This window comes from Cryptotermes secundus, unplaced genomic scaffold (genome assembly GCF_002891405.2).
Source record: "Cryptotermes secundus unplaced genomic scaffold, Csec_1.0 scaffold250, whole genome shotgun sequence".
NCBI classification, from domain to species: domain Eukaryota; kingdom Metazoa; phylum Arthropoda; class Insecta; order Blattodea; family Kalotermitidae; genus Cryptotermes; species Cryptotermes secundus.
This window is the reverse complement of record NW_019738873.1, coordinates 832,626-854,369: the sequence shown is the minus strand read 5'-3', so window position 1 is coordinate 854,369 and position 21,744 is coordinate 832,626. Positions and strand designations below refer to the sequence as shown.

At 37.5% G+C, this 21,744-nt stretch overlaps 1 protein-coding gene across 2 annotated transcripts in view; it reads left to right on the top strand.

The window, feature by feature from the left end:
* LOC111871104 overlaps window positions 1-21,744 on the top strand; it is a 49,806-nt gene that overhangs the window by 14,428 nt on the left and 13,634 nt on the right. Inside the window, exons 4-7 of one of the 2 annotated variants that reach the window (XR_004513737.1) lie at window positions 137-206; window positions 7,869-8,018; window positions 8,106-8,248; window positions 8,476-9,640. Coding sequence is in view for 1 of the 2 variants with exons in the window: in XM_023863909.2 (XP_023719677.1) it covers window positions 137-206; window positions 7,869-8,018; window positions 8,106-8,248; window positions 8,476-10,386 (2,274 nt within the window). In the remaining variant the exon portion in view is untranslated. Of the gene's footprint in view, window positions 1-136; window positions 207-7,868; window positions 8,019-8,105; window positions 8,249-8,475; window positions 11,709-21,744 lie in introns of those variants that run through there. The other variant, XM_023863909.2, reaches the window with a different exon arrangement.

The following is a 21,744-nucleotide window of genomic DNA, read 5'->3' as shown; positions in this document are numbered from 1 at the left end:
GTTAAATCTGGTTTGAATTAATGTGGTAGGCAATGCACTATTCCCAGGGTCAGAGAACAGCGTTACTTTGTAAGCTGAGTGTAGTGTTGTCATCCATTTTTATTACAGTGATACTAAACATTTTCCCTTGGTACAGATCGGAATCAACCCTGGGCTGTTTGCGGCCTATAAAGGCCACCACTATGCTGGACCTGGCAACCACTTCTGTAAGAATTTTGATAGTTTTTACTATATTTATTTTCAAGTTTGTTAATATTTTAACATTGTACCTCAGTTTTAATTTTGTAACATTTTGGAATTAAGAGCCTGAAGGTGCAGCTGATTATAGTGAGTAAATTTTCTTAAATGTTATTTTACTGTAAAGTTTTCAGTAATAGAGCATGAAAAACTAAGATACTAGTGCACTCTTTTTTTTTTCTGTAAATGTGTAAATATGATTTATGTGTGAAATGTGTGCTTGTGGATCTTTAGTACATCATAGCTTTTTTGTATATTAGCTTTAGTAGTGATACAACCATATATCAGTGTGCTAAGGGTTTGCTAATGTTCGACAGTTCATAGTTTTCTGTGTCATTATGGCGCTGAAGATGGGCAAAGGTCAAATTAAGTTGGTGGGGCAAAGATTTAAAGCCAAAGTTTTTATAAACTCTAACAGAAAGAGAACACGGAAACCCTCATTTAATGTTTCCTTGGAGAGCGGTGAATTTAAATACTGTACTGAAAACTAACCTAATTTAGATTGACACTGATATTATTGATTTTGGATTAGTGAAGTTGAACATTAGATGAATGAAAATCTGAAATGGGGGGACATTAAATAGGGGTTCCACTGTATGAAGGTACAATTTTGACAGCTGTCAGGGTAAGATATGTTGTGGACATATTTTCAAGCTTCTGTTTTGTTGGGACTGTTTCCATTGTAGTCTGTCCTCTTCTCATTTGGTTACAGAGCTCAGAATATTATTTTTGTGTTGTTTCTTCTGTTGGTGCCACAACAAAGCTTATTGAAATAGAAGGAGGATATCTCCTTTCTAGTATAATTTACATTTAGTGGGACTACACCAGCAGACTTGGATATTTTGTATGGAATAGGGAATGCTAATCATCACTTAGGAACAGGATTTTTCTTATTTATGGGAATCACACTCACTCACTCATGGAGCTGAGCCCTTCTTGAAAAGCTGCCAATTTTGCAGCCACTTAAGAACTTCCCACCATTTTATGGAACCCAAAGGTTCATTACCATGTTCACAAGAGCCCTCCACCTGTCCCTATCCTGAGCCAGATCAATCCACTCTATACCATCCCATCCTATCTCTCTTAAGATCCATTTTAATATTGTCCACCCACCTACGTCTTTGTCTTCCCAGTCGTCTCTTTCCTTCCCGCTTTCCCACCAATATCTTATACGCATTCCTCCTCCTCTTCATTCATGCTACATGCCCTGCCCATCTCATCCTCCTTGACTGGATAATTCTAATTATATTTGGAGAAGTGTACAAGTTATGAAGCTCCCCATTATGCAGTTTTCTCCATGTTAGGTGGGTCCCTTGTCACCACGGCATGGGGTGTACTCAGGTTGCGGGTGGAGGAGATGCCCTCCAGGTATGGAGGGTGGCTGTGAATATATTGCATAAGCAGTCGCGAACAGCTGACAAAGGGTTGGGGTTGGGTATGGGGCTAACAGCTCCTCACCATAAAAAACAAGCTTGTTATGAAAGATCATGGGAATTACATTGGCAGTTAAAAGAGGAAAGTTTCTTAGTGATTGATTTTTGTATATACCTGTAATACCAGGAGGTCATTGTTGTGATGGTCCAACTTAGAATTAAAGGGATAATACAGAGTGCATAACTCTTTTTTGAGGAAGTAGAGGATGTACTCAATTATGTGCCACATGGAGTTTTCATTAGATTTCAGCTTCAGAGCTTGGGAGTGTGGACAGAAGCCATGGTTAGGAGATTTCAGGTAGAGTGCACCATAGAATGTGGAAGGAACATGGTAATGAATATTGTACAATTAGGAGGTCTGTATTTTGTATGTTCACTAACTCTTATTAGGATGAGCATATCAAGGAATATTAGTTGGGCAGGACACACAGCATGCATAAGAAAGATGAAAAATGTTTGCACATTTTTGTTGGAAAGCTGAACCTCTTGAAAGGCATAAGTGGAAGGTTAATATGATGAGGGATCTGAATGATGCTGCTGTGGACTGGATTCATCTGGCTCAGGATAGGGTCTGGTGATTGTCACTTGTGAACCTGTAATGAACCTTCAGGTTTCATAAAAGGTGAGGAATTTCTTGATTGTCTGAGAAGCTGTCAGCTTCTCAAGACTTCTGCAGTCAAATTACCTCCTTTCTGGAATCACCATTGCATTCTGATGTCATTTATGATATTGAAAACATTTATTTCAGTCAACGAAAGCAATTTTTGTTTAGTTACATATAGAATGGCCAAAAAGGAAGCACAGTAAAATAGATTCACTAAATTTGTTTTCTGTGCTTTAAATTTACATCACTGTGAAAACATAAAATGGTGATAGAAGTGAGAGAGGTTGCATGTGGAACTACCTTGTGGTATGCTATGATAGTTCCTTTTACAGTGTGGTTCTGTTTACGATTTACTGAAATGCAGGCTGCTTCCAGAGTGCACTGCTTTTTGGCAATACATTACACAATGTAGAAAGTGTATATGTAAGCAGGCTTATGCAACTCTCTTTTAAGACATTGCTTTATATGCATTTAACAAAATAGAACTCTCACTGAAAATCAGTGATTTCTTTTTTAAACAAGAACTTCTTGAGCATTCTTGAAATATTTTATTCCCTGAACATCATAACTGTCTTTGTATATATGAACATAGATGGTTCTTTAGAAGCATGTTTGTTGATACTCTCAAATTGGTAGCCTCAAAATAAAAACATACTTTTCACTAGTAGATGTGGAGTTTTTGGCAAGTTTGCTAGTATACATCAGTTGTTTCCTGGTATGTGTACTGGTGCATAATGATTAGAAAATTATGGGGTCGTGCGTGCGTGCTATTTTGATGGAAAATTGTTTTCATATAATGCAGAATTGTTTTCATGTGATTATGCCCTAAAATTCTTAAATGTTTTTTTATGTTTATGCTTCTGTGTGGAAGGTTGTCCTATCTTCGTAATGATAATTTTGTCAAATGTAGGTGTGTTTTTCTAAGCTCTAATATTTTTTATGTGTAACATGTCATACTAGAAAATCCTAAATTTAATAGCTCAGTTGGTGGAGCTATGGGCTGGATGGTTGGGGTTCGAATGCCAGCAGGTGTAAGATTTTTCTTTTCTCCACAACATCCAGACCAGCTCTGGGGCCCACCCAGCAGCCTGTCCAATGGATATTGGGGGCTCTTTCCCCTGGGGTAAAGCGGCCGTGGCTTGAAGCTGGCCACTCGCCTCCATCAAATGCCAAGTCAAGAATAATGGAGCTATACTTCCACTCCCTTATATGTCTCTGATATAGTGTAATTGATTAAGCAGCAGGACAGCTTTACTTTTTTCATCTTTTCATGGAACAGAAACATAATATACTAGGCTTTGAGTGTGAAGATTTTTGTTAAAATGGCAACAAAATTAATTTCCTGTCAAAAAAAAAAGTATTCTGATAAATTTTGATGATTTATATACAAATATGGAAATTTCCCCAGGAAGGAGTCAAAGTGAATGTTATGCTGGTCAAGATTCTGATATTTGAATACATTTCAAATAAGGCACCAAAAAATGCTGTTTGTGCTGTAGCTACTAGTAGTATTTCCCCTCTCGTCAGGAATGTAGGAATTGGTTGTATACTTCTCTTTCCCTCTCCCCACTACCATTATAACTGCAATTTGTTATAAATGTAATGCTTTTGAAGTTCTTGATAATTGATTTTCCGGGCAGTAAGAATGTAGTGACAGAGTAAGCCCATGAATTATTTCATCAGAGGGCCTGGTTACAGTCACATTACCAACTACTGGATGTTATATCCCTGTATATGATTATGTGTTTAGAACTGATCAAATCAATTTTTGGTTTTCTTTTCAGAAGTGAAATATTATTTTAAAGACTTCATCACCTACATTGACTTGTTTTTGTTGAGTACATCAGAAAGTACTGTTTGTAGTTTTGTCCATAATTTGATGACTTTCATGTGAAAACTGATGTTGATTAAATTTTCTATGCACTGAAAAACTCATCTTTGCATTAACAGTATATTATTACATCACCTCAGTGTTCTGTTTCATAATTTGTGACAGTGTTTTAGAAATTTGTGAGATAACTATGCAATTTTACATTTTTATTAACTGCAGCTGTTTATTAATGTGATGCATTACGTATGTTAATGAGAATAATTGACTGTCTGCATCAGCAAAAGAAGTGGTAGAGATCTGATACATAAGTCATTCCCAAGAACTTAGTAGTGCATGATCTTCATTCATCAGTAGTGCCAACAAAAATAATATCATTTATTGGATAGTAATTTGACTCCATAGGTGTTCAAAACAACAAATATTATTATGTTTTTTTAATACTTAATAGCATTCACAGCTACTAAATAAAGGGTATATTTTATAACAATGCAGTGTTGACCATACATTCATTTTCTGTGCTACATATAGTGAAAATGTCTTGCTTAGTTCAATACAGTGTTTTAAACTTACTTTAAAGCCACAGTGTTATAATGATGTCATGTTGAACTTGGCAGCAAGACATCTGTAAAATCATAGGATAGTAGTAACATGTGAATGACTTGAGTTTCATTAATGTAGGCCTCTGGAAGTATGATTTGTTGAGATACCCAGTTGTTGTTAATTGGCTTTGTGTAAAGGCTAACATGAAATGATATTATTCTTGTATTATACTTTGATTTTCTCACCATAATCACCCTATAAAATTAGCAAGAGAAAGATTATAGTGCATGTTGATGGCATAATACAAATATGAACAGGGATTTTTTTAAAAGAAAGAAGCTTTTGCTTGTACTGTCACAGTTCATTTTAGCCCCAGGGTCAAAATATCTGCTGTACTGGCAGATTTTGACAAGTTTTCCAGTATGAGTATCAGTTGCAAAGAAAAAGTGACAAAGTATGCAGCTGTGATCTAATATGTTGCGATTCTTTAATTTCTGAACTTAGGTTAATGTACAAGTAAACACAGAGAAAATTGGTCATATAAACATATCCTGTCACCTGAATGCATGGCAGACTCAGAGTATAATGCTAGCTAATAGAGCCTTCTAAACTGTGGCAAGAATGATAGAAGTAAAAATCGCATTCATAAAGATATTAAGAGCAGTGCTTGCTACCATTCATTTCACAGTATTTTGCCTTGCTGTCTGCTGTTTAAAAATATGAAGATTAAAATATAGAACTGTAATATTACATGTTTTGTATGGGTGTGAAATTTGGTCTCTCACACTAGAGGAAAAACATAGATTGACAGTGTCTGAGAACATATTATGGCATTTGGACCCGAGAGAGAGGAAATGACTGAAGTCTGGAAAAAATTTTATAATGAGGAGCTTCACAGTTTGTACTTGAAGGATATCTGTATAGGATGCAGTGAGCATATAATTAGACGAGAGACGAAATGGAAGTTTGTTACTTTATTACATACCCTAGGAAAAGGCAAATTTCACATTTGACACCAGTTTCTCTCATGTGCTGCCATTGTTTCAGAACCTGCTAATAATATTTGTCACAAAACACAAATGTAGTCAGGTGACGTTGAAAGAAAATTACCCTATTACAGTGTTTTTTTACATGGCTGCAGATTTCATAAATTAGGGACCTTATAACTGAATGGAGATTGTTTTGAAGAAATGAAATCTGAATGGAAAATGGGAGAGAGTGTAGATACAGTGCCTTTGAAAAGCCCGTAGCCCCAAGTTTGCAATTAAAGACATATATAATGTAGTCCAGCTTTCTTTTTAAGTGTTTATAATTTAATATATAAAATCTGTAGTTGTACATCTGTGTGCTCTTAAGAGTTTTTTGATGTGCGGACATGTTTGTGTTTGGAAATTGATTTCTGGGATGTGAGATGATAGTTTGGTAGATGTGTACCAAACCACATGGCATCTACAGTAGACAGTAATATTTATAGTCACTGCTGTGAGAACCTAAGATCTCACATGTTCTCTTTTATGTAAAGTGACATACTGCTAGTGCAGTACTCTTCAGATTTGCATGGGATCTCTACCTGTTATTTTATATGATTGTCAGACTTGGGTTCTCAGCTTAAAAACAGAATACCGTTTTAGAGTGCAGAGTGCTGAGGAGAGTATTTGAACTTGAAAGAGAGAAAATAATAGGAGGCTGGAGAGAAGTGCATAATTTGTGTTCTTCACCAGTATTAGGGTTATGAAATGAATGCCAAGTGTGATGTAGCATGCATGCAGGAAATGAGAAATGTTTAAGTAATTTTTATGGAAATTTTGAAGAGGAGAGGCCATTTGGGTGAGAAATGTAGGCATAAATTGGAGGATAATGTTAAAACAGATCTCAAAGAAATGAGATTTGAGGATGTGGACTAGATTCATATGGCCCAGGAAAGGGCCACTGGTGGTGAACATGGTAGTGGATCTGGGAGCTCTGGAAAGGGCGTGGAATTTCTCAGTCAGCTGGGTGTGTGTTGGGTTTTCAAGAAGGGCTCTGCTGCATGGGGCTAGTTACATGGAGAGATATTGGGTTTTCGAACTTTATCCATCGTCCTGGTTTTTAAGATAACTAAGAAGAACACGACGTTTCAGAAACTGGATCTGTTTCCGTCCTCAGATGAGGGAAAACACCTATTCTGTTGGGTCCCTTAGAAAGAGCTAGCCTCAATCACTGGACAACCGATGTCACAAAACACAAAGGTTGTCCAATGATTGAGGCTAGCTCCTTCTAAGGGACCCAACAGAATTGGTGTTTTCCCTCACCTGAGGACGGAAACAAATCCAGTTTCTGAAACGTCGTGTTTTTCTTAGTTATCTTAAAAACCAGGACGACGGATAAAGTCTGAAAACCCAATATCTCTGTGTGTTATACACCATCGTCAGAATCCTATAGTAACTACTAGTTACATGGAGCTTATTGTTCCCAAGTCTGTAAGAAGTGTTAAGCAACAGAAGTTAACACTGTGGTTACAAAAGGATTGGGTTGTCTGTACCTAACTTGCCAGGACAGTAACTCAGATTGGAAATGCTGTGACTCTAGGCATGAAAGTCTGCTCCATGAGAACCATTAGTTACTTGCCATGGTTGTACACATCAAGCATAAACATATTTTTTTAAGCTTTAATGTTCATGTGGCTATTTAGCAACCTTTTTATGTCGGCAGATATTCATTTTTGCATGAAGAAAATCTTAAGCATAACTTTCTTTTGTAACTAACCTTCTGGGCCTTGGATTAAAATAAGTGGACTATTAAGCTAAACTGTGAAATATCATGGCTGCAATATGAATACTGGGGATTGTAAAGATAGTAACTCTTGTAGAAGTTATCATTTACCTGTGACAACTTCTTTTGCCCTGTCAGTTTGCACCAGGTGAGGTGTTTGTCATAGATTCTATTAAAATCACTGAATACTTTTTTAAAAGAAAGTTGGAATGGGATGTGAGCTAGCATGGATGTTCCTGTAAGTGATTTCACAGATTTTCTTATTGGCATTCCCTGAAAAGACGCAAGTAATTTTTGTTCAGTATTTTTCCATCTGTGTGATTTTATAAAACTAAGTGTTAAAGGCAGTACCTTGAAAGTCAGCGGATCACTTTTATACATTTTTGTTGGTGTCAGTAATTGTCTTTGCAGTATTTGTGTGAAAGATGAAGGTTCATTGAACATTAATTTTACTTTTCAATGTTTACCATAGGGAAGTGTCTATACTTATCGGGTCTGACTCCAGAGCCGATGACAGCTGATGATGATTACAAGCTACTGCAAGTTGGTATAGGTTTCACAAACATGGTAGCAAGAGCCACAAAGGGCAGTGCTGATTTAACACGCAAAGAAATTAAAGAAGGTATGCATATTTTATTTCAGTAGCTGATTAATTATGTATATTGAAAGCGCTTCTCCCTTATATCTTTCTGTGTATTGAAATTTACAGGAAGTCAAATCTTGTTGGAGAAGTTACAGAAATATAAACCAAAAATAGCGGTGTTTAATGGGAAACTCATCTTTGAAGTGTTTTCGGGAAAGAAAGACTTCAGTTTCGGAAGGCAACCTGAATTTGTAGATGGCACAAATACAGTAAGTTTATGTTCTCTTGTACTAGGAATACATGAATGCTAATTGTATAAGTTTTCTAAGGAAAGTATTTTGCTGAAATGAACCCTTGTTAAGTCAGCTTTGTCCTTTACCTGAAACAGTATTGAGTAATGTTTATGGAATGCAAAATTTATGTGCGGTTTTAGAATTATCTTCAAGTTACTTCATACAAAAGATGACACTACTCAGATGACTTCTTTCAATTGCAGTATATGTGGGTGATGCCGTCATCAAGTGCCCGATGTGCGCAGCTACCAAGGGCAGCTGACAAGGTTCCATTTTACGCAGCTTTAAAAAAGTTTCGGGATTACCTTAATGGAATTATTGCAGATCTTGATGAAACGGAGGTAGTGTTCACAGATTCAAAACTAAAGAATTACTTTGAGCCAGAACTGAAAGAGGAACCGAAGGAAGAGCATGCATTTTATGGTTATGGTCGTCTTCCATCAAATGGTGAACTCACAGACTTGAGTAATGCAGTAGTGAAGAAGGATGAACAACCTCCAGCCAAGAAGAAAAGAGGAAGACCAAAGAAGATAAAATCAGATTGCATAGAAGTAAAGAAGTCGGGCAATGAAATGTTAAGAAAAGAACACGATGTTTGTGGTACACCAAAGAAGAAAAGAGGTCGGCCCAAGAAAATAAAGACAGATGATTTGATGGTTAATTCTAATGGTCTTGCGGACCAAACGAAGTCCACTTCATCTATACCAAATTGTTTCTCACCACCAATTCAGTCACCTATTAGTTTTGGCCAACAAACTATATCATCTTCTTATAATAGTCAATCATTGCCACAGTCATATCCTCAGAATCAGTCTCATTCTCCTTCTGATGCAACCAATTATCATCAGTCTCCCATCCAGTCTCACCACTATAACCATTCACCGCAACCGTCACAGCCGTTCACTCATTCTGATCTGTCTTCCGAGATCAGTGCAGCCATATCTTCAGAACACAACCTTGGTTCTCCATCACCCACTTCTCCAAGCATTGGACCTCCAGATTTTGAGCCCCCTACGAGCATGCCAGAAGAAACGAATGACGGTCCTCAGAATCCCTCAAGAGCTGGGAAGGAAGAGATCAGCACGGACAACCCACAAAATCCAAATGAATGCCGATTTTCGAGTCCTGCGCCATCTAATGATGCCTCCAGTATGACTTACCAGAATTATGGTAATTTCCGTCAGGAATCAGAAAACCATTCTGTCATAGGCTATTCCCAAGGCTCCACTCCAGAATACAATACCAAGCGTAATATAAATCAAGATGTTTCCTCCAAAAGCTTGTCGGGATTGGAATCTTTAGTGGATCAGATACCTAGTATTGCAGATGGAGAGACTCAGCATCATGGAACAGGAAGTAACAGCAATGGTGAGGAACATTTTGACTCTGGCCCCGCACATCATGGCCAGTTTAATGATGATTCATATCTGTCAGGTTATCCGAGTGGTTCTCAGTACAATGGCTCAAGCAGTAGCAATCCAAATAGCTACAGTCCACATTTCACCAGTTCAAGTACAAATTACTCGGTCAGCACCTCCAACAGTTACAGTTTACATCACAGCAGTGCTAGTATGAACTTCTCTGTCACCTCACTGGCAAACAGCAGTGCATCTATAAACCATGATGTTGGAGGTCAGGTGTCGAGCTCTTTCTCAGTCAGTAGTCTAGCTTCCAATTACGCTTCTATGAACTCCAATGTGAACTCTTACTCAAATCTGATGGGCGCTTCCCATCCCATGGGTAGTCATATGATGGCGGGAACGAATGCGATGTTTGGGAGTGGCATGAGTGGCGGGATCATGGAACGGGCATGTGGTATGGGAAGTTCTATGGGATCCCTCACTTCTCCTGTCAGCCTGACGAATCCAATGGGAAGTATGAATTCCCTCCCTTACCCATATGGCCAGTACTCTCATGGGGCCTCGTCTTACAGCAGCACACCTGGAGGTGGTTTTCCTTACACACCAGCACATAGTCTTCATATGCCTAGTCCCAATTACCCTTACACGTCTCCTTACTCAAACAGCACCTATCCACAGCCCAGCTATCTTCCAAATCATATGCTCGATCGAATAAAGCAGGATCGAATGGACATCAGCTTCGGTGGTTTTTGATAATGTGCTTTCTTTTTACAGCAAACAAAATGAGAGTGGAAGCAACACAGAAACTACAAAAGTTTGATATTCTTTGTGATAGAGTGTGTGCATTTATATGCTGCTTTTGTTTGTTTAGTTATACTTGGGCAGCTGTGTTATTGTGTGAGAGCTGAACAACTGTTTGAATATCTGGTTGATGTGTAATTCCATTTGTGTTGCATGTGATGTCACGCTGATATAATTACACTTGCAGTGATAGGAATTGTTATAGATCACCAGAGAAGTGGAAGTTAGTGTGTCGTCAGTCAACCATATCATGAGGTGCAATATGACTGCAGTCAGCTTGCAGTATGTTAACTGTATTTGTTACTGGGTGAATACAGAAATTCCTTCAAATATCTTACTTAAAAATGTTCTTCTATGTGTGTGCAGTCATAATTTACAGATCAGTTTAATTACATTGCCATACAAAATTATGTGAATCAGTAGACAGTAGCTTACTTCTACCATGTGATCATAGAATTGTGCAACTGTTTGTGAAAGAACCTGGTGCTCCTGCCTGTAGGGGTCATGGAATCCTGGACTTCTAGCAGAATTAATGAGTCCATAGGCAAATAAAACTAACCAGATCATAGCAGATGCAGGTAATGCTCTCTCTTATTGTTGTCAGGAGAATGTTTGAGCTTTGTGATGAATCCATTGCTGGACCAAAAAAAAAGAGAGAGAGAGAGAAAAACTGAATGAAGTCAGTGGTACATTTGATCATTCTGGAAAATCTCTCAGGTACCTTGCATAGGAAACTGGGGTTTCAGATTTTGAATTTAAGTTATATTCAAATGATAGCTTCAGTGTGTGACTGTAAACTCTTCACAAAGGTCCCACCAGTGATGCACACATAACAGCGTTTCTAGCCTCTGTGGTAGTCTGGGTGAGTTTCGTTTGTAATTTGTTTGTAATTGCCTGGCTATTAGCTTGTTAATTCTGTTGGTGGTCCAAATTTTTATAGCCCTGCTGAATGGGGCAAACAGACTCTTTTTGCTGGTGCACCTCAACAGCTTGCAGGAGGTTCTAAATTGATCGTACTGTATAATATAATGCACATTACTGGTAATATTTTCATGGTAAGAGTGCAGTAATGTATGCTAAGTATAGGTTAGGTTATAACTGAATTAGGGATGAACAGTTATAATTGAAAACCATCCTGAAATTTACACGCTGGGAGACCCAAACCATATTTTGCAGTTTAATCAACCCTTTCCTCTTATTATTATTATTTAAACCTTTAAATCACAGCATTCATATAAGTAATATTTAAAATTTGAGTTTCTGCCTCTCAATTTCAGTCTNCCACAGGAACGTTGCTGCAAGACAGGCATATGTAACGACGACTTAGCGCTCTTAAACGCGTGTGTCATTAAATACAGTCCTCCTGACAACAGGCCAGTGAAAAATCTAACAATCTACAGCAAAACCATCAATTATTATGGGCGTTATAACATACGTGTGCAGCTGGACGAAACATACACGTCGAACCCCCCCAGACGATTTAAATCCCTGACGAAACATACACGACGAACCACGGCAACGGGTTAAAGGATGTAGGAAACAATCACTATGTTTCGAGAATCATGTGAAGCCCAACAGTGTACTCTGTGGGAAGAATGCAAAGGTTTTTATTTTACATGCATGTGGTGCATGTAATTTATACCCTTCTTTAAAGGGAGTTAGAGTACAAAATAAGTCAAAATAAAAGATTGTTCATTCTGTTAACTCTGCAGTTGTGTAGTGAAACTTTAGGTCACAGATACAGTGTTTGTACAATCAGCTGTTGTCACATACCTTTTGAGAACCTGGTAATCTTGATAGCACTTATCAGAATGGTGAAATATTTTGTTATAGCTCCCAAGATAATTTTTGCCTGCTTATAAATATTCGTCATCTTAAACACAGTACAAGACCTTGAACGCTCTATCTTTCTGTAACACTGAGAGTCTCGTGAGGTTGAGTTCTGCAGTAAGTTAATCCAAATTCTTCTGCAGTTTGCTCAGAGAGGTTACTTTGCATAAATCATTATTAATATACATGGTAAAAAGGTAAAACTATCCCCGTAACAGTCCGTGGAGGCCCATAGAGTTGTGAGATGTCGAGGCTCCGACATTTTCTAGATAATTGGTTCACAGGTGGTGGTGAGGTTGTCAGCCTTATGTGTCGGCTGCTCTTTAACCCCCAGGAAGATTCCTGGTACTCATATCTGTTAGAGGCTGAGTCAACTCCAGGTCCATAGTATGGCTGGAAGGATTAGGTAAATTGAGAAATCCAGTGACATCATCAGGAATCGAACCCATGACTTTCTGGCTTGTAGTGTAGTGCTTTAACCAACTACACTACCACATGCCCCCATAATATATGTGGGAAGATAGCTATAAGTAATTCACCCCATCACAAATTGACATAAAGCAGAAAGAGCAAGAGAGCTCAAAGAAACAGTATGCTGTGTTTGAAGGAAATGCTCAGTTTATAGTGCACCTTGTAGAGAATAAGGCAGGAAAAGGCATACCAGACATTTCATTTGGGGATGGAACATTCATATTCATGGACCACATGTAATTTTTCAGAAGGACAGGTGGTGTAATTGTATCTGTTTATGAGGCAAATGAAAGGTTTGACACCACTGAAATATACATTGTCCAGGACACTAATATTATTTTTAATACATCTGAGCAAGACCAAAGGAAATTCTTTCTGATGTGGCCTATTGCCCGATTCCAGTGCTTGCAAGCAACTTTGGAAAATTTTTGGCACAGTTGTCCAAGGAAACACATTTCTCTTCTGTCATGATGCAATTATCTGGGCTGTACTGAAAAGGCTTGTGAACTGTGTTAATTCTGTCAGTATCAATAGAAAGTGTCTTTTCGTGCAAGACACTGCCCATCTATTTAAATTGTTCGAACCAGCACCTAGCTGATTGTCCTCAGTATTCCAGATGATAATGTCCTTGCACTTTATGGTAGATTTAAGCTTTCAGTACCACAACACACACATGGCTTCCTGCTGCTGTTACATCATTTAGTGTTTCTGAGTTTTGTTCATTTAGTAGCACCATTTCCAGTTGCATTCTAAACTTCCATGAAATTGTTTGAGCTCCTTCCAAGCAGCAAACTGTTACTTGATATCTTTTTATACTTTATGCCTTGTGTTTATTTGTAATGTCATGAATAGGTAATGGCTACCCCAGCTCGGTTGTGGACTGCAGGCCGTGGAGTAGTAGTATTTCATTCTTAACAGCAGTATCATTTATGAATCAGAAGAACATTATTATGGACTGACATGGGTTGACAGAGCTCTGTAGTTACAGTTTCCATGTTTCATGCATTTTATTTTTGTGAATGAGAACAGGAAATTGTGGTGGATATGATCTGTTATGATTAGTGCTGGTTGCGATTACATTTGGTATTACTGTTAATGGATTAACCCTCCCCATTTATCTCCATGAAGGTTGTATTCATGAATATTAACCTATTAATGATTATGATTAAGATCTGTGCATCTCGGGAATGCACCTGGCTCTTGATCAGATTAAAAAGTGCACTGTGCCCCTTGTATGGAATGTGTCGGAGATAGTTATAACAGTGTGTTCTAATATTTTTACCACTACTTAAACTACTAATGTGAACTCTTCATCAAGTGATCCCCTATTTTCCCCAGAAACATTGATGTGTGCAGCTAGAATTGTATGAAATTGGAAATTTTCACAGTGGTGAAGATTCATGTTATGGTGTTCTGGATTATGATGTCATGTAGTCTGGGTGAGTACTAATGTTGCAAAGTAACTGACTTGCCTCCACGTTCGGGATAAAAGCGTGTGTAGTCTGGTAGGCCTCTGTAACCTGTCAGAGTATATTGTGTCATAACTCACAAGATTAATATTATGTTAAACTGTGCTTTTTGTTTCTGTAATTTTAGCAGAGGTACAGAAAATTTTAATTTTCACAATTATTTTGTTATCATAATGAATGGGGAATCTCGTGCTGAATTTCAGGTAGTTGAGACATGAAGGTGAAGTGGTAATGCATACTGGTTTTATAGTATGCTGCAAATATTTGAGGAGGTAGGTAAGCTATTCATTTAGAAGTCTGACAGACAGGAAAAAATTGTATTAAGTCAACATCTTTAAATATATTTTTTTCCAAGAATGAATTTTGTTACCAATGAATTCATGTTCACTGAGGAATTGGTCATCTGTTAAAAGCTTATGCATTATGGTTGTACAGATTTACCAATTTTTTTTGTTACTTTAAAATGTGAATCCAGTTTCCAGTTATATTTATGAAAATATTCACTTAGAATGAATTCTATATTGATTGTCTATGAATGTTACCTACTTAATATTTTCGAACGAAAAGTCACAGATGCTAATATTCTGTTTGGAGCTCTTTGATACACTGCTGAAGCATAACCACACAGAAGTAGAATGATTGTTTTATACACTGAGCAGCCCGTTTTATAGCATATATGGTTTATACTCATTTTCCTTGGTTTCAGTCATATTTTAAGAAATAATTTCTTTTTCTGGAATCTGACAAAGGCTGTGATGTAGCAATTAATTTTACTTTAATTAAATGGTTTTAAACCATCACAGTTTCTTCTTATGTTAAAGTACTCTGTTAATATAGGTTAGAAATGCTTCCTTCCAAATTATGCATAATTTATGATCATTACACTGCCAGTATCAGTGACTGTTAATATGAATCTTTAACCCTCTGCTAAGTGTAATGCAGTAGAATGTAGTAAATTCACGTGATGCTGGCATAACTCTCATAGTTATGTATTGGATGTTACAGAGCCGTTATGAAGCACAGCAAATTAAAAATGTGCATATATCGTAAGATCAATACTTGCTGTGGGAGGAACATACTTGATGGATTTGCTTGTCTTGAAGTTTAATAGAAGTTTTAATTTATAACGTATATACCGTAAACCTAATTGAAGAAGCTTCTGCCTGTATTTCTTCTGTAATCCAAATATTGGTTGGTTCAGAAGAATCTTAAGTTTGATTTAATGCATATTTTTTTAAATGTTTTATGTGCCGGTAACTTTAATTACATTTTTACTTATTTATTTATGTGGGGCCATCCTTGTCTTAACATTATGTATTTTTAATATGAAGTTGTTGCAGCATGTTCTCATATTCCTTAAACTGTTGATACTGTCATTTTGTCCTCATTTTTGTGTGATTTCTTCTGCGTTTTATTGCAAAGTTTCTTCAGAATTTAGAAACGTTCTCAGTAGACAACAGTGTAAGAGCACGATATAAATATGAGTGGAACGTAGATGCCTGAGATTGTTTCACTATTTCATTTAATTATATTGATGTGTTAAGAAACATGTAAACCGGGAAACAGGCGTAAATAGGAAGATAGTATTAAAACGTATCGTGTGGAAATGTGTTAAATGGACTTGAATTGGAATGAAGTGGCTCTGACGGATTCCTATTTAATGGCAGGATACTGTTTTTACCATGATAGACCATTAAATTCTATAACAACAGAATTACTGACTCTTCAAGGAAACCATATGCCATATAGTGAATTAGTTGTAATAATGTGACATAATGCCACCTTTGTTGTAGTTATCGGTGGTGTTTTTAAGTCAAATGTTTCAGGTCCTTAGGATTTTTCATCCTGCATAAATCTGACTGTTGGGGATTAGCCACTTTGCATGTTGAAGCTGTTCCAATTTCTGTGCATATTATTGTTGCCACATTCACTCTGATATCGGGGACTGTAATATTCACTGGAACATTTTAACAGTGGAATTGCCTTAGTATGTGATATGGCTAAATCCTGAAAGTTGAAAATACACAAAATATTATAAATTAAACCTTAAACTTGGTAGTTCGTTAAATTAGAATTACATGTTTATAATCATATCAAGAACTTATGTATAATTTTTACCATCAACACAACAATACTTTATTATTTATTTATTTATATAGCATGCACTATGTGTTTTTACCTCAAATGGGTCATCTTCAGGTGCTGCAAGTTTCTCACATACTATTACTGAACTGAAATGCCAACATTCCCATTTGTCTAAATGGTTCATATAAATTAGGTTCTGTTCGATTCACAATCTAGACAAAACTTAGACCGGACCTTGGTTAAAATTATCAATAAAATACAATGAAATAAGAATAATAGTTAACATAAAAATCATACATGTGGTACAGTCATATACATACTTACTTACTTACTCATGGAGCTGAGCCCTTCTTGAGGAACCGCCAATTCTGCAGCTACTCAAGAATTTCCCAGCATTTTATGGAACCCAAAGGTTCATCACCATGTTCACAAGAGCCCTCCACTGGTCCCTATCCTGAGCCAGATCTATCCAATCCATACCATCCCATCCTATCTCTCTAAGATCCATTCTAATATTGTCCACCCACCTATGCCTTGGTCTTCCCTGTGGTCTGTTTCCTTCTGGCTTTCCCACCAATATCCTATACGCATTCCTCGTCTCCCCCATTCGTGCTACATGAACTGCCCAACTCATCCTCCTTGACTTGATCATTCTAATTATACTCTGAGAAGACTACAAGTTATGAAGCTCCTCATTATGCATTTTTCTCCATCCTCCTGTCACTTCATCCCTCTTCGGTCCAAATATTCTCCTCAAACACCCTCAGTCTGTGTTCCTCACAGTCATATACATAACAATAATTTAATAATAATTTAATAATTAGGTGATCCTAAAGCCACAATTTGATATTTAAAAATGATCTTTTGAAATGTTATAAACTGGGAGTAGCTTTGTGTTTGTTACTGCAGTACCCCACGCGTAGACTTCGTCTAATTTCTTCTACCATTAGCTTCCTTGGCTCATCATGCTAGTATCGTAATTTCACCATTCTAGAGAATAGATCACTCTTCTTTCATGTTGTTGGGAGCCAATCTACAATTGTTTGTTACGTGTATTAATAGTGATGTGTTATGTTGCATTTTATATTTATAATAGGTACTTGCAGCACCTGAAGATGACCCATTTGAGGTCAGAACATGTAGTGTGTGCTATATAAATAAATAAATAATAAAGTATTATTGCATTGATGGTAAAAATTATATATATGTTCATTGTATATATGCAACAGGATGCAGTCCATAGAAATAATGTGCAGAACTGTTGAATATGCACCCTTTTTTCTCTTTTTATATTATTTGAGAGTATCAGGAGTTATACATTCCTTTAAATATTTGTTGCCAGTTTGACTGATTGTTTTAAATTGAAAACTTGTGAAGTTGTATATGAATGTTGTTTACAGTTTGGTGGTGTTACATGAAGAAAATTGCTGTGAGAAAAGTTATTTCACCCTCTTTTTAAAACTGTTAGTTTTTCAGTTCTTCATATTTCATATTGTTATGTACACAGCACATCTTGCCGAGTTAACTTCTGTCCAATACTTTTCATGACACAGATTTGAAAACAGTTGTTGCAACTGGCCATTCATTTTAAAATCTAACTTTTATCCTGATGAATTTGTGATTTGTCAGTTTATTTCTAAGAACACATGTTAAATGTAGCTTATAACATTTTGTGTTGTATTTGGTAGTGGATGAGATAAGGGGATGACTGTTGAAGAGGTTATAGGCTGTTTCATGGTACTGGAATAGGAATTACCTGGAGGAGCTAAGGAATCATTGGCATAATAGCCAGTACCCCAGCCAAGACTGAAAATGTGTACCCACCAAATGCAAGTCATCTGAATTACTATTTGAGGTAATCAAATTGGTATCAAGTCTTATTTTAATCTTTTTTTTCTTCCTTTCTTTCTTTCTTTTTTTTCCCTTTCTTTTTTCTTTTTTTTTCTTTTTATTGGTACCAATATTGATAGCTAACCTTTTGCATTTGGGTTGGATTTAGGAATAATTGTTTTTGTTACATTAAGTTTGTGGGATGCTTTTTTTTTTTTGTCTGAGAAAATGTTAATATTATATTTGAAGTGAGGTCATTATGATTTTAGATTTTTATTAGGTCTTATAGCAGAGATATTAAATATGAAACTGTAGAAATATAAGGTTATATTGTAGCATCCTGTTTCACATTGTTCATTAATTAACAAATATCACTGATATTCTGTGTGACATGAACACTCCTTTAAAACTTTCTTCAAAAGTTACTACATATACACAGTGAATCTTTTAAACCTGTATAAAATCACACTGTACATTACATGTTTCGACCATCATTGGTCATCATCAGGTGTTTTAGAAACTATTTGTGGAGACTGCTGTGCTTGCATTTTGTGCTTCCAATATTGGATGTGTAGTCCCATTACACATGTTTTTCGTCATGCTGGATTTTTCCTCCTGCTGCATAGTGTTTAAATGTATTTGATGTTCCTTATGAAAGAAAACATTATGTATGTTCAATATTATTAACAATTTTATGTTACTGAATATAAATGTGATTGAGAAAAATGGCCCTGACTGTAAATATGTCGAGATCTTTACCAACTGTGTTGGCAGCATAGACGCACCGAGCAGAAGGACAGTGTTTATTACAGGGACAAACACCAAATAATGAGAAACCCCCAAGATTACCAGGAGGAACATGAAGGCTAACATTTTCCAAAAGGGAAGAGCAGAATTTAAGCCCAAGCTAGACCTGAACAAAAAAAAATTGCATCAAGGTGATGTCTCCATTTACATAAAGATTGTAGACTTAATTTCTCTAAGGCATCAGTATAAGTATATGGGATATGAGGGAAAAAACAATAAAAACAGACAGATGCAAACTTCTGCAGAATGAACTCAAGCTTATTGGCATCAGTTGAAGTGATGGAGTTCCAAACTACACAGGCATATTCCAACTTCGTCCTAACTAAAAGTATAGTATAGTACATACAGACACTCCGGGGAAGAAAATGTATAGGTTATGGATCGAATAAAGCCTAAAAGCTGTATGCATTCAGAAAATACATAATCAGCATCTGTGAAAATATAACTTCAAATCAAAGAAAACACCTAGGTCCTTAATACTGCTTGTGCGTGTAAGGGTAGCATGATAAAGCTGATACTCGTTAATTTAAGAAAATTTGTTTTCCTGGAGTATGACAGAACACACATTTTGGCAGTATTAAGTCTCATGGAGTTAGCAGTGCACCAGTCACTCACCAAGTGAGTGTTTTTAACTTAAATACCTATTAACTCTATTAGCAATCTTTATACAAAACTTTAAGCTTATGTACTATGATCTATATGATAATAGTTTTCTCAACATGTTGTTACTGCCTTCGGAAGATGGTCACAACAGACTGAAACATGTAAAGGCATTATGTAAATATATACTGCTGTCCTCGATGGCTCCCCTTAAGGTTTCAGTTAAAATGCTGCTGGTCTTCTCCAACAGAGTCATTCTTCGTTCTGAACCCTGCGGCACCCATGGCCATATTTTTTTGTCTCATGAGTGTGGCTCCATCCCTTTCCAGTCTTGCTGGCCCTCTTGATGTAGCTCCAAAATGGAACAATTAGTGAACACCACCCATACCGTACTTTCAAATGGGGCAGTCAGCATGACGGTAGCAGTAACATCCAATAAGACAAGATAGATATTGTCATATCAGCATTTGTTTATTTGTGCAGTTCTTATTGCAACATGTTTCAGTCTTTCTTTTTAGGTCATCCTCAGGCAATACACAACTGAAAGCATAAGTGATATACAAATTTTACATACCATGCAACAATTAAGACAAGACAGACACCTGATGATGGCTGTATGCTACCAAAACATGTAGTGAGGAAGAAGGGGGCTAGATAATAAGTTGTGTTTAAGACAGAAATATATGTGTAAGAGAGACATATTAATGCAACAGGATGCCTAAATACAATATTCTAAACACTAGCCCTATCAGTGACTGCTTTGGTGCTCTCATGTTCATTGTATGCACCATACAGTCTGGCTGGTTCCTTACATCACACCTTCTGCTTTATGTGAGTGAGCTGAGACTAGTAGTCACTTGCTGACTACCACGTCCACGTCACATTGCGACTGATGGTCAGTCAGTCAGTCAGTAAGTCTTGGTGTCGAGCCCCATTCGGGGCTCATGACCAGATATTTATTACTGTTTGGCATTTACGGTCTTGTTTTGTGGGGCATCCTCTCTAACAAGAGGATGGGTCTGACTTTTGTATATGCTACTGGCCCTTGCCAGTGCAGACTTTCCTGTGTCTGAGTCCCTTGTGACTCGTGACCATATTTTACTGTCTCAGATTTGAGACTTCCCTTTTCGTCACCTCCTACAACTTGCAGGCATGTAGGCACTTTACATTTGGCCCTCATTATATAGCCTCAGCACGGACCACACAGAAAACACCGCTTCCAACAGTTCTTCCATTGTTGCGTGTGTTTCCATCATCGCAGGAGCGTGTTTATGGAGCTATTGCATAGCAATGGTTGTCTCTTCTCGCTCCACTATTCTGGCTTTTAGTCCACATGTCACATTGCTCACTCCCTGAGGCTGCTCATTCCAAGTAGCCTACAAGCATATTACCATTTCCTTCCTGAGGGGAAGTGCCTATGACATCTGTGATCACCCTTGCGAATGGGACTTAGCATTGTGCTGGGATCTACACTTCTTCCAGTTTTAACGGCATCCAGCCTTCCTCATGCGTTGGGCCTCATCCTGCTGTTCTTCCACTGCTCCCTCCTTAGGGATGCTTGTTTTGAGTGGTTCCCTGGTAAGGTGCAAGCCAGCCCAGGTGTACTACCATCCCCCTCATTTTAGCGTGTCACTGAATCCAGTACACCACACCTTTGATTCAGATGGCTACCCTGTAGGGGCCCTCCCGTGAAGGTTAAAGCTTGGGTGACTTTCCTTTGGTGCGGGTTGGGTGATACAGCCACACTTGGTTGCCCTGTTGGAAGCTCACACATTTGGCCAGGCGGTCGTAGTGGGTTTTCATTTGGTCACCAACCAGCTTCAGATGTTGATGGATGTAATTGTGGATGTTGTATAGCCAATACACAAGATATGCCAAATGGTCAATGATGGGATTGTTGGGGGGGGGTCCCATATTAGTGGGTTGCAGGGCATGCAGATTTCTCTCCCGAAACTAGGTCAGTTGGGGTGAAGCCTGTAGTTTCATGGGTGGATGCCTTGTAGGCAAGGAGGAATATGGTCAACCTCATGTCCCAGGGTGAGTTCCACTAAGATCTCTTTCCTCTCGGCATTTTCATGTGGTTTTGAAGCACAAAATTTACCTTTATGTTCTCACAAAAACTTTGTGAGTCTGTAGTCTTGCTCTGCTTTGAGTGATGCCAAAGTAGGCATTTAAAGAGTAGGATGAGACTTGATCATCTTTGTGGGGTTCCTCACGT